This window comes from Sus scrofa, chromosome 1 (assembly GCF_000003025.6).
Source record: "Sus scrofa isolate TJ Tabasco breed Duroc chromosome 1, Sscrofa11.1, whole genome shotgun sequence".
Classification (NCBI taxonomy): domain Eukaryota; kingdom Metazoa; phylum Chordata; class Mammalia; order Artiodactyla; family Suidae; genus Sus; species Sus scrofa.
The window spans coordinates 28,632,707-28,646,447 of record NC_010443.5 but is presented as its reverse complement, the minus strand read 5'-3'; the positions used below and the strand labels follow the sequence as shown (position 1 = coordinate 28,646,447).

The window sequence follows — 13,741 nt, the reverse complement described above, 5'->3', positions numbered from 1 at the left end:
TGAAACTTCAATAACCAAGAGCCTTTTTGCATACCTCCACTTTTAGACAAACTGAGGTCTTGGGCAAATCCCTTAACCTCTCTCAGCCTCAGTTTCCTCCCTTCTAAAATTGGAATAACAATAATATCTAATCTGTCTCTCAGGATTATTATAGTTAAATGGGAAAAGAAGTATGAAACATGGTATCAAGATACCATGGTATCAAGATCAAGAGCATTATCAGCATGGCATATCATTGCTATTCATGTGCAGCATACATTTATCTCAGAGCTTATATACTTTACTCAGTATTCACCCACTGGAACTGTATTGGCGTCTCTTACCTGTAAAGTATCATATAGTATTTTTCTCAAGAAGGAAATAATCTTCCTGGCCCTTTACTGAAAATATATCCCAATTGCTTAATATTCTTAAATCTTCAAAAATAATAAGCTACTTGCTAAATTCTCTGGTTCTAGTGTTATGATTCCTTGATAAATTTAAGTTCAAATACAGAAAATACATATGAGATGAGTTTTGGTAAAAGTTCTATTAAAAACTTAAGAAGGGTATGTTTCAATTCTTTGGTACATCACAATGGAAACTAAAGTTATCTTTCTGGTAATAAAAACTACTGACCTTTGCAGCACAGGCTCGTATCACCTCCTAAAAGAAATACAATAGAAATAAGTAAAGAAATGCTCATAATTTCATTTTAGTAAAATATTGACTTTTAAATATATTCAGATATTAATCTTTTAATAACCCAAATCAACATTTGGAAAGTGTTTTTTTAAATCTCATCCTGCAGGTGTCACTCTGCATTGTTTCCAATGAGCTGGAAAGAGTATAAATTAAAGAGACTCAATGATATGACTCGTAAACCTGACCTGCCAAAACAAAAGGGACTGACAGCTTACATCATCTGTCTAAAGAAAAACTTGTCTCCTCAATAAACTTAGCATAAATACGAAAATTCTGTACTGGAACAGTAACGATCTAAAAGACACACTCTGAAGAGCAGTGTATTTATCTCTATCAATAACAATATCCATACATATAATTCCATGTTAATAATTTATTTCAGAGGAAATCTAATAAAAAACACTACTAAAGAGTAAAGTATATTACTGAAGGAGCTAAGAAAGAGATAAGGCTGAGAAAAGGTCACTTTAAAAAATAAATTAGTAAAAGCCAACATAAAATAGATGATTTGAAAATCTGCTGCTAATGAGACATGAATAATACTCAAGTCCAGGTAAGGTTAACTAGCATATATCACCAGCCTCATACAGAACTAGAGAAGAATGGTAACAGTTAATTTGGAGTTTAGGAAAAAAGGGAACTGAAAAAAAGGACCATCATTTTTCCCAATCCAGAAATTGCTATGGGACAGACATTACCTCAAAAGGATATTAGTAATTTCAGTCACTAAAAGGAGACAGTAAAACTGTGGGCATGGGCTTCTGACTGCCAGGACTGAATTTCAGCTCTGATGCTTCCATCTGCGTGATCTTGGTGGTGCTGCTTGATCTCTGCAAGCCTCAACTCCATCCTCTGGAAAATGGGGATAATACTAGCACCCACACTATAGGATGTTTCTGAGGATTAAGTATGATGAATGTGTAAAAACATTTAGCACATTACTAGGAACTTGTAATGTCAGTTACTACTCATAATTAAATAGATGTTAATTATCAGCAATCATTATAAAGTGAAACCTCCTGCGGAGTAGAGAAAATTAATCTTTTTTTCCCCCAAATTGGCAAAAAGCATTTTTAAACCTATTCAATCACTATTACTATGACTCTGCTTAACAATCAACTCTGTGATCATTTACCTGAATTTCAGGTAAATTTTAAAATGGGAGAGTGGTCTTGAGTGCTCAGACAGCCAGAGAGACATACTTTTTATTATAAGATGTCTATAAATAAATCAACTTTTTGTCGGACTGCTTACTCTTAGCAGGTACCTCGGATTCTGTGAAGCTGTGGATGCAGTGAAAAGACCCAATTTCTGGATCTGGAAACTTAGAATGAACTCTGCCAGTGCTCTCAAGTTACTGCCTACCTGTGAGGTCTTAATTGGGGTTGCAATATGCCTTTTAGGTACTGCTAGAGCATTAGCCACATGAAACAGTTAAATGAGTTTTATTATGAGTAAATGATAAAGCTACCAAGAACTGAAAATTGTCTCTTTCTGGTATTCTTTACTCATTCATGAGTAAACACCTGTTAAATACCTGTGGAGCTAAATTTATTATGCAATTTGCACATACACAAATCATACTCTAAACTTGAACTATATTTTACTAGAAAAACATTCTTATTGTGGTTACAAAGAAAGAAATATCGCCAGTGAGAGAGTCTTCTACAATACAGAACTCACACAGTCTTCTCTATTAAATTTCTAGATAGAAACTCAGCAACATAGCCTTTTATAAACTAAGTAATAAACCTAACAGAAAAAGGAATTTGGGGCCTACCAAAACACAATTTAGGAACAAGAAAAAAGGCATTGTGACAAAAGATGAGAATACAGTCAACCTAAATGCTTGCAAAATATAAAAAGAACGGCACTTCCATGGGAATAAAGAAGACATTTTATTTTTATTCCCATACATAATATATACATCTTGAAAGAAAATAAACTGCAGATAACATTTGAAAAAAAAAATGTGGAGAATTCCCCTAACATGGGAAATACAGTTTTTCAAAAACCCCAGAAAATAGACAAAGCTTTCATTTCCAAAGGCAGCCTCAATCCCAAAAGCAAATATACTATCTAAATAGCTTTTAAAAGATTTAGTAAAAGTTAAATAAGTTAGTGATTCAAAGAAAAATAAGTTCTTTTCTTATAGTAAATTATCAATTTACTTCCCTCATCTTTGATTTCATATCTTAAAAATATTTTTTCTGATTTTATTTTTCCTTTATATCTACTTTGTTTGTACTTACATCCTTTCATACACCTGAGGATGATAGTTATATTTGATGTTGTAGGAGAAAAGCTATAAGACTAAGGTGATTTCAGGATGTTAGTTTCTACAGCTTAAAGACTGACAGATTGTAGGAAGCTTGCCTTTATATACCTATCTGTGAGTTGCTCTGAAGTCTGTAGATGAAGTCTTTCTGCCATGCAAGATTTTAGGCAAGGGCCATTTTTTTTTTCCTAGTGAAGAAATACTTTTCCCTAATTTTTAAAACTTCATTTATCAGAGTTCCCTTCATGGCGCAGTGGAAACGAATCTGACTAGGAACTATGAGATTGAGGGTTCAATCCCTGGTCTCACTCAGGGGGTTAAGGATCCGGCGTTGCCCTGAGCTGTGGTGTAGGTCGCAGATGCAGCTGGGATCTAGCGTTGCTGTGGCTCTGGTGTAGGCCAGCAGCTACAGCTCCAATTGGACCCCTAGCCTGGGAACTTCCATATGCTGCGGGTGTGGCCCTAAAAAGACAAAACAAACAAACAAACAAAAACAAAAAACAAAAAAAATTTCATTTATCTACTCATACTTCCTTTTAAAATTTGGAACACTGTGCATTATTCAATTATTTTAAAATGTTAAAACAAAGAATTAAAACATTGAAATACTAATTTATGTCATATATTCTAAAATATACACTGAGAAATATAAGAAAATTTCCCCCATACTCCACCTAAACCTAAACCCACTGCCTGAATGTGATCTGCACTCTGCTAACTTCCAACTCTCTCCAGAACCAAAGACGTCTCAACGTAGTTCCTTCTACGTCTGGTTTAAAACTGGTCAATATTCCTATCAAAGGAGGAGGTGAGAGGATGATTTTTTTTTTCCCTTAGGGCCACACCCACGACACATGGAAGTTCCCACGCCTATGCTACAGCCACACCACCACCAGATCTGAGCTGTGTCTTCGACCTACACCACAGCTCATGGCAAGGCTGGATCCTTAACCCACTGAGCGAGGCCAGGGATCAAACCCACATTCATGGATATTAGTCAGGTTTGTTACTTCTGAGTGACAATGGAAACTCTGAACAGATGATATTTATTAAGTACCAGGCACTGTATCAAAGGGGGGACTGGAACGAGCCTGCGAAGTCTCTGTCTTCAAGGAGCTCAAGCTAATTCTCACTAAAAGAACTATTATGGCCAAAGAGCATAAGTCTTTGAAAGAATGTTGAAGCTTTCCAATACATTTTACCACTTATCTATGAGAAAGATTGTGTAACAATTCATTACTAACAGATACTACAGGACTTTTAACTAAGTATTCTCCTCATCTTCATTATCTGTTTTCCAGTTTTATAGACAATATCTGGTTTCTGTAGCACTACTTTTCTTAGGAATTATACAGAACTTTAAAATATGCTTATGAAACAATTGTACATACTCCTTGTAGAAGTACATGTTTCTTTTATCCATTTCTTTGTGGAAATCTATTTTCTTTATTATTTAGTTCTCGCCTATTAAGAAGGTGGTTCCTTTTATAAATTTCATGTAAATATTTCCCCATGTTGGTATTTGGTGTGTGTGTTTCTGCATGTTGTATACATGTAGACACATACACATGTACATACATATTTCAAAATAGAGGTCCTGGGCTGATCTTTACAGATATATCAACTCAAGACAGCATAATAGATTATACTAAGTTCTGTTTATATACTGCGGTTATTAGCAATTTTAAAACAAGTACCAGAAATGAACTATAAAAGTCTAAGAAGGTCTAGTTTTAAGTTAACTACTCCATTCAACGAATAGGTATTGGAGTAGCATTAAAACCAAATCAAAATGGTTTTAAAATTTCCAACTTCTTAACTGCATAAAATAATTAAACATACTGTGACAGAATCAAGCCTCTGTTTCACTTGCTGCATTTTCATTGAAGAATTTTCAGTGGGGACGTAGTCATCAATCTGAAAAGAGCCTTGATGAGGCAGTTTAGGGCAGGTGCATAAAGCATCTTGACTTTGGTGTATTCCAGGTAATGGAAATGTTCCATTGTAGCGTTTGAACATTTCAGCCTCCTGCTGGGCAACTGGGAAAAATTAGTCCATAATTAGTTCAAATCATCACAGCAAAAGCATAATGAAATAATTAAGCCATGAACTTGCAGCATTAAATGAATGATCAAAAAGTGCATAATACATTTTAAATACTGGGTGATAATAATACGTGACTAACAAAAAGTAGAATTATTAAATACTGTAAACAACAGAGAAGGAAATGTAATAATTTCACAGATAACTTCATGTCAGGTAGTATAATTTAGTCTTAAAAGCCATGCAGTATCTTGGTATGGGAAACATAACAAATTGGGATGGGACCCTAAGTTTAAAGAGATATATACAGAAAACATATAAAAAATTGAAGGCACAGTATAACAGAATTAAGAAGAATTTAAAAATATAATTATTCATAAATCCATCCCCTTAAAATAACTGTTTTCATACTCCTATACCTCTCTTGTTACACACATGCACATTTTATGTAAAACATCATAGTGTAAGCACAATAGTTTTTCAATTTAAATGTAAATTTTTCATTTTCTACAACTATGTAATTATCAGTTATAAATGCTTTACAATATCTTATCTAAGGAAGCACCATAATTTATTTATGTATTCTACTGCTAAATATTTACAGTGTTTTTTCTTTTCCCTCATCACAGACCATGTGTGAATAAATACTTTCATAATTCATTTTTTAAGAATTCTTTCTTTGAATTTCCTAGAGTGGAATAGACGGCAGAGATGGCTCAAAGGGTGAACTTTTTTTTTTTTCTGCTTTTAAGGGCCACACCTGTGGCATATGGAAGTTCCCAGGTTAGGGGTCAAATTGGAGCTGTAGCTGCTGGCCTGCACCATAGCCACAGCAATGCCAAATTTGAGCCACATCTGTGACCTCCACCAAGCTCACGGCAATGCCAGATCCCCTACTCACTCAGCGAGGCCAGGGATCAAACCCACATCCTCATGAATACTAGTTGCATTTGTTTCCACTATGCCACAATGGGGACTCCAAAGGGTGAATATTTATACAATGATGATGATGAGGGCAACAGTATCTGTATCATACTTTACGATTTTTAGGATGCTTTCACATACGTTATCTCCTTTGATCACTTAAAATAAATGAATCTGAAAAACTTTAAATGCCTGTTTATAAGTACAAAGGAGGAAAAAAATAGACAGTGATCATTTAAAATAGCATTTCCTTGATTATATAATTATGTAACCTTAAAATCCATAAAAGAAAAAATAAACTGGACTTCATAAAAATTTCAAATGTCTATTACTCATGAAGAAAAGTCAAAGACTGGGAGAAATACTGGCAAATCATACATCTGATAGAGTGTCACTTATACGTAGGAAACATAACTCTCAAAATTCAATAATCAGAAAACAAAAAAGCCAATTTTAGACATGGGCAAAAGATCTGAATAAGACATATGGACAATAAATAAGCACATGAAAAGGTATTCAACATTATTAGTCATTAAGGACAAGCAAATTAAAACCACGAGGAAATAGCACTGCATACCTATTACAGTGGCTAAAATTAAAATGAATGCCCATATCAAATTTAGCAAAGGTATGGAGATACTGAAACATGCACTGCTGGTAGGAAGGTTAAACAGTGCAACCACTTCAGAAAACAGTTTGGCAGCTTAAGACATTAAACATATGTCTGCAATGAGAGCCAGCCCTTCTACTCTGAGGAATTTATTTAAGGGAAAATGCATATGTTTACACAAACACTTGTAGATGAATAGTCATAGCATCTTTATTTGTAAGAGCTAAATACTGGATAAAACCCAAATGCCTATCAACGGGTGAATGGAAAAACAAGCTGTGATATACGACACAATAAAATACCCAGAAATAAAAACAACCGATAAACTCTAAAACAGATGGACTTCAAAGTAGTTATGAGTGAAAGACAGAAAACAATACATGATATACACTGTTTCACTTACATAATTCTAGAAAATGCAAATTAAATCATAGTGTTTGCCTGGTGGAGCGGGGAGGCGGGGCAGAATGACCAAGGAGCACAAAGCAACTTTGGGGGATGAGGGATATGCCTATTACTCTGGTTGAGGTGACAGTCTCACATGTATATAAATAAGTCTACACTTACCAGAGTGTGCATTTAAAGTATAAACAGTTTATTGAACGTTAATTATACCTCAATAAAACCGCTCACAAAAAAAGCGATAGAAGGGCTTAATATTCAGATAAAATCAATTAAGAATGAATAATCCAACAGAAAAAGGGGCAAATGATCATTAAGAAAAAAAAATCACAAAAGAAGAACTATACATTTACCCTCACTAATAATTAAAGAAGAAATAAGGGGACACAGGCAAATTAGTGATGCTTTTTCTATTTCCCGTTCAACTAACTTGGTGTAAAAACCATTTCGTTTTTCTCAAGGAACAAACTGAGTAAAGGCAGCCAGGTGTGTACTGAAGTATTGTCTAAACCATTAAAAAGATGTAACAGTGGGATTGTGCAAAAAATAGTTATTTAAATAAATTATAGTGCATTCACTTAATGAAAGAGAATTCAGCACTAAAATTATATACAGATATTTAATTACCATGATGGAAATTCCCTCCAATTATGAATTGGAAGAAAAAAGCTTATAAGGCAAAATAATGAATATACAAAAGGAAGATCCTTTTCGCTTTGTAGTTATCAACCTTGGTTTCATGAAGCATGAATTTGAGACAACACCTGTAAAAAGTTTGAGGTCTCTGATCTTTACATCATGTACTACTTCATTTACATGTTTTAAGTGAGAGTAGCTCAGTGATAACTGGCGCTCTCTCCCTACAGACCTTGATGGTGGTAAGACCTAGGGGACATACCTGAGGGACAGGACCTGCTTACAATCCTCCCTTGCAGAGATGCCCATTCCTCAGTGCTAACCATTGTTCTCAGATGAAAGTATAGCTGTTTCTACACTTAGATTTTGGCGGGTTTGACTGCTGTTTTCAGTATATGGTTTGGACTCCTTTTCATAAAACTCATGACATTTATTTACCTCAAATACAAAATTGTTTAAAGAACAAAAAGAAACTGTGAAGCTATAAAAGAAAAGTGCTCAATGGACTGGAGTTTTACACATGAATAGATGGGTCAGAGATAAAAGACTCAACACATCAAAATCATGTTCTATAATCTTTGCCTTATTTGCTTTTCAAAATTATTATTATTACTATTATTTATTATTATTTTGTAGGGCTGCACCAATGGCATATGGAAATTTCCAGGCTAGGAGTCAAATTGGAGCTGTAGCTGCTGGCCTACGCCACAGCCACAGCCATGCCAATTCCACGCCAGTTCCAAGCCAGGTCTGAGACCTACACTACGGCTCACAGCAATGCTGGATCCTTAACCCACTGAGCAAGGCCAGGGATCGAACCCGAATCCTCATGGATACTAGTTTGGATCATTACTGCTGAGCCACAGGGGAGCTCCACCAAATTGTCCTGTTAACATTTCATTGCTTTTGCTATGATGAATGGAAAATAAAACTGGCCTTAACTATTTAATAGCAGTTTCTGACTCCCATTATTTCTGTACTTGCCAGATATATATTAGCCAACCATGATTTCACTTCGAGTTTCAAGTGAGTAAGTATGCATAGAAGCATATACACTGATAGAATAAGCAATGGTTATACAGGAAAGTAGGATTTTGGTATTTATTTTATTCTTTTTGCCAAACTGTATTTTCTAAGTATTGTGTTATGTTAAACAGGTATTATTTTCCTTTTTTAAAAAAAGGAATTTATTTAACTAGTAAAAAATAACAAAAGGCATTACTTAAGTTATTTATCTATTTCTTTATTTTTCCCAAGCATTAAGATGTCTTTCAGAAAGGATTAAAATGGCCTAAATGGAAGCAGATCACAAAAATAAACCCCAAACAATTACGAATACTTGTTTCTGCTGTCTGAAGGGAATTTTCTATACAAAAGCCATCCAACTGGATTTCAGGGAGTCAAAGTAATACTCTACCTTATAATCTTTATCACCTCTAGTTCTGTAAAGACAGCCATTTACAAAAGCTGCAGAAATATCCATAAAGACCTAGTTCCTCAGGTACCACCAACAGAAGCTGCTTACAAGTTCTTGCATTCTTCCTTTCCCCCATGCACCACAAATCTCTATTTAAGACTATATAAATTATTTCTCTGTAAAACAGGTACAAAAGATGATTTCTGAAATTCTGCCAAGCTCTATGCTTGCAATATTTCATGGGTTTCTAAAACATTTTTATATAGGCCATGGTTAAGAGTATGAGGCTGCAATTAAGTAACTGTATTTCTTTACTTTGTCATTTTCTCTGCTTTGTGCTAATTTAACTCTGTATGTTTAAAACTTAGCCCTAACCCAAACTGATATGTTTAAAACTCACAATTTTAATAGTCCCATCCCTACGTTTCCATGACCCTGAGGCATGCCCTAGAGTAGACTCTGGGAAGACAAAGACACTGGCCCCATCCTGGGGTCTGACTTTTTGAAGGTCAACAAGAAATTGCTATGTGCTAAGCGGTATAGCAGAGCAGTGGACAAGGTGCTGAGATCATAGAGGTGGCAACTCCATTAAAGGAATGTTATGGCTGTTAAAATAATTCTAAATTTACCTACCATCACCTATAACTGCGGATTCTAGATTTTATACAATTAAAAAATTCTTAAAAGTTTTCATAACTGACACTCTTTTTTGATTTATATGATAAATTCAGTGCTTTTGTGTATGCTCCAGCCTTAAAAAATTATAAAAAATAATGTGGTTTTCTCAGGAGATTTTTATCTTTATAGGAGGAAGAAAGGAGGAAATAAGATATTCTAATCCTGTGCTCTTTGCGTTTTGAAGAGAATACAAGGTTTGTTATTATTGAGACCCATGGGTACTTGGGCTATTGACTTCATAGTAAAGTACAGCTAAAAAGCAGCATGTTTTTTTCTCTTCCACTCTATTAACACTAATACTTCTTCTGGGTTCAACAATGAATTCCTTTGGTCAAGACCTGTTATTATACATAGCCCTGTTAGTGTGTACAGTTATCTTACTGGGTGCCTAATTTACTTATAAATATTTCTAATTTATAATATGATTGCTAGCAGCTGGTAGGTCTATTGTATTTCCCAGCAAACAGCAGTTATGCAGTGTCCTGCTTCTCTTCCTCCAACCTCTGCTATGTGAAGAGAATTTCTGTGGTCTGAATGGTGTGTTCCCCTAAAATTTCTATGTTGAAACCCTAACCTCCAAGGTGACAGTATTAGAAGGTGGGGCCACTGGGAGGTGATCAGGCCATGAGGGTGGGCCCTTGTGAATGTTGGCACCCTCTAAGAGGCCCACAGAGCTCCCTTGCCTCTTCCACCATGTGAGGTGACAGCTTAAAAGATGCTGTCTATGAACCAGAATCCATCAATGCCTTGATCCTGGACTTCCCAATCTTCAGAACTGTTAGAAGTACATTTCTGTTGTTTACAAGTCATCTAGTCTCCGGTATTTTGTTACAGCAGTCCAAACTAAGACAAGAATGTTCAAGGGCTTATAATTTTTTACTGTATTTTACTGGGCCTGACTTGTTCCTGCTTTAGCTAATCTTAAGAAATTGTCTCAGACCAAAAAAGTTGTATTGAGTAATACTTCAATTCTAATAGCTTGAGTGTGTTTCAGGGGCTGTTAATAATTTTATATTTCCTTGATATGGTTTATACATCAAGGGGAACTTATAAGTGTCACAAATAAAACTGTTCAAAAAGCTATCCAGGAGTTCCCGTCGTGGCGCAGTGGTTAATGAATCCGACTAGGAACCATGAGGTTGCGGGTTCGGTCCCTGCCCTTGCTCAGTGGGTTAACGATCCGGCGTTGCTGTGAGCTGTGGTGTAGGTTGCAGACGCGGCTCGGATCCCGCGTTGCTGTGGCTCTGGCGTAGGCTGGTGGCTACAGCTCCGATTCAACCCCTAGCCTGGGAATCTCCATATGCCGTGGGAGCGGCCCAAGAAATAGCAACAATAACAACAACAACAACAAAAAAAAGACAAAAAGACAAAAAAAAAAAAAAAAAAAAAAAAGCTATCCAAGAAAGTGTAAAAGATTTATTATGTCTCAAAGCCAACCTAACACGAGAGAGTCTACCATCGTTTGGAAAATCTGTTAGTTGAACATCAAAATATGATACACCATCTCCATATCCCCTGAAGTACACGGACTGCACTTTTGTTGATTTCCTTTTCCATTATCAATCAATTACCACACAGCATGCTATTCAACTGAAGGTGTGGGACATGTACTGTGCTACAGAAAATGGCTAGGATTTCCCTGCTGCAGCCTGGTTCATCTATCTGTGCTCATGCCTCGCTTTATAGTTACATTTTACCCTTTGATAAAACACTGAGATAAAATAGAATAGGTTTATTTTAATTTTTCAGGTGGAAAAACAGATGTAGAAATGCTACATTTTGATCAGTGTAAGACTGAAAGTGATGACACTTTGTCTAGACCCAAACGCTCTAACTCCTACTTCAGTCTTTCCCACCATGCTGCTGTCTATTTTGAACAGTACCAGTCTTTCTTCTTGGGAGCACTTTAAAAAGCACCAATATAAGCATAAGAAAATGCCTGGATGATGAATTCAGGATTCTTGTTTGTTCTCACAGCCGTTAAATTGACTATGTTCTCCATATGCTCTGAATCAGAGTATCCATCAGGGGTGGAATACTAAAAGAGATGCTTCAGGACAGGACCAAGAAATAGGCAGTTTCAGTATATCTTAAAATTTGGCATCTTGAACTCCTAATATTTCCTACCAGGCTAGCTATAGATACCTAAAACTTTGACCTACAATTGGTTATAAATGGTACTGCATAATCTTATTCGAGTGTGAGGATTATAATATCTGAACTTACTTCTGAATCATTCATGGTGAGTACTTCAAGAACACCATTAAATTATATATACAGCTATAGATGTTAAATTTATTTCAACTAGACATTACCTTATTGCAAACATATTGTAAAAGCAGTTACATTAAAACTTAATACTACATAATAAAGAGAATTCATTTTTGGACTATATGAGAATATAATGGTTTGAAGCATTAAAATTACCCCAACACTTGTAAAGGAGTGAACAATTAATGATGATATTAGATAATCAAAGTTCTTTTAATAAAGGGTCTTCCTAAAGATTAAAATTGAAAGCAAACACTACATTTCACCACAGATATATTTGGCTACCTTCTTGAGTTAAGTTACTTCATGAACTAGGAAATACAAAGACTAAATTAAGTAGCTGTGACAGACAGTTTAATGTTTCAAGAGCATGAGCTTTGAAGTCAGACAGCCCGATAATCAGTTTACCAATTGTATGTCTCAAGCAAATTACTTCATTCTCTCTGTGCCTCAGTTTTACCATCTGCAACATGAAGATAATAATGGCATTCACTTTGTGGGGATCTGAGAGGACTAGATGAGATAATGTATATAAAATGTATATGAGAGTAGGGGATACTTACTAAATAAATAAATACATAAATAAATAAATATATACTTGATAGCATAAATGCCTGATGTTAGCTACTACTACTACCACCACTATCATTATTAGCCCCAAATTTATTAACTGATCATGCCTTTCATTCTAGATTTCTACAAAGTGTAAGAGAAAAATGATATTCTATGGGATTTTAAATTCTTATTTCAAGTATTTATTGCACATCAGTAACATAGCAGATAGTACTACATTAGACACAGGGTCTTATAAACACCATGGGCTTTTTATAACTGAGCAAGTTATACAACAAAATTTTTATAGGAATGTAGCAGTATATATTGCTCTGACCTCTGATAAAGCATGTCATAATGTGAAAACTAAGGCTATCAACAATGGCAGTGCCAGTGATCATTAATGAATTTGAAATCTATAAATAAAGTCAAGTTTAGTGTCAATGGTAGATTCATTTCAGTTTAACTAAAACTCTTCCACAGGTTTAATCAACTGTTTAGGAAGCACGAAGATTGGAAAAGAACATGGTCCTGATTCCTGGGTTTCACAGTCCTATGCAACTTCACACACCACAGATGCTCAAGGAAGATTTATTTTGGTTAAGATACTCTGAAAAGACCTCCAGAGTTAATATTGAGTCAGAGGAGCTACTGCCACCTAGTGAAAAATTAGGCTCATTACCTGGGATTATCAAATAATGCCGAGAACTTCCCAAACTAAGACCTGACCCTACTTAAAATACTACACGTATACTTATTATGTGTCAATATTCAAACCAGGCGCCAGTAATAAAAAGACAAATCATCCTCCATTTCTGATGAAGTAAGGATAATACAAAGAAATCACATATTCCACAGAGAGGCTGAGTAAGTGGTTTTGTAGAAAAAAAAAAGGTTTGCATATTAGACAATCAAAAACTAGTATTTCAGGAAATCTAAAAAGGCAGTAATTTAGTGTAGCAAATAAGAATGTAGAGTCTAAGTACAGACTGTATGGATCCAAATTCTGTCTCCCATAAAATGGGGATAATTATAATACCGATTTCATAGGATTATTGCAAAAACTTTAAATGTAGGAAAAGTGCTTAAAACAGTACCAGGAACATGGAAAATGCTTTGTAAGTATTAGGCATGATTATTATTAAATGTAGAACAGGATCCTAGAGACTGATGTAGACAAATATTGATTAATAACAGAACATTAATTGCTAAAGACTAGCTTCAAATTTAATTCAGTAGAAGCCGT

At 35.1% G+C, this 13,741-nt stretch overlaps 1 protein-coding gene across 1 annotated transcript in view; it reads right to left on the bottom strand.

The window, feature by feature from the left end:
- AHI1 (Abelson helper integration site 1) overlaps positions 1-13,741 on the bottom strand; it is a 194,193-nt gene that overhangs the window by 114,024 nt on the left and 66,428 nt on the right. Inside the window, 2 exon segments of the mRNA XM_003121183.6 lie at positions 619-645; positions 4,805-5,001. Coding sequence (XP_003121231.4) covers positions 619-645; positions 4,805-5,001 — 224 coding nt within the window.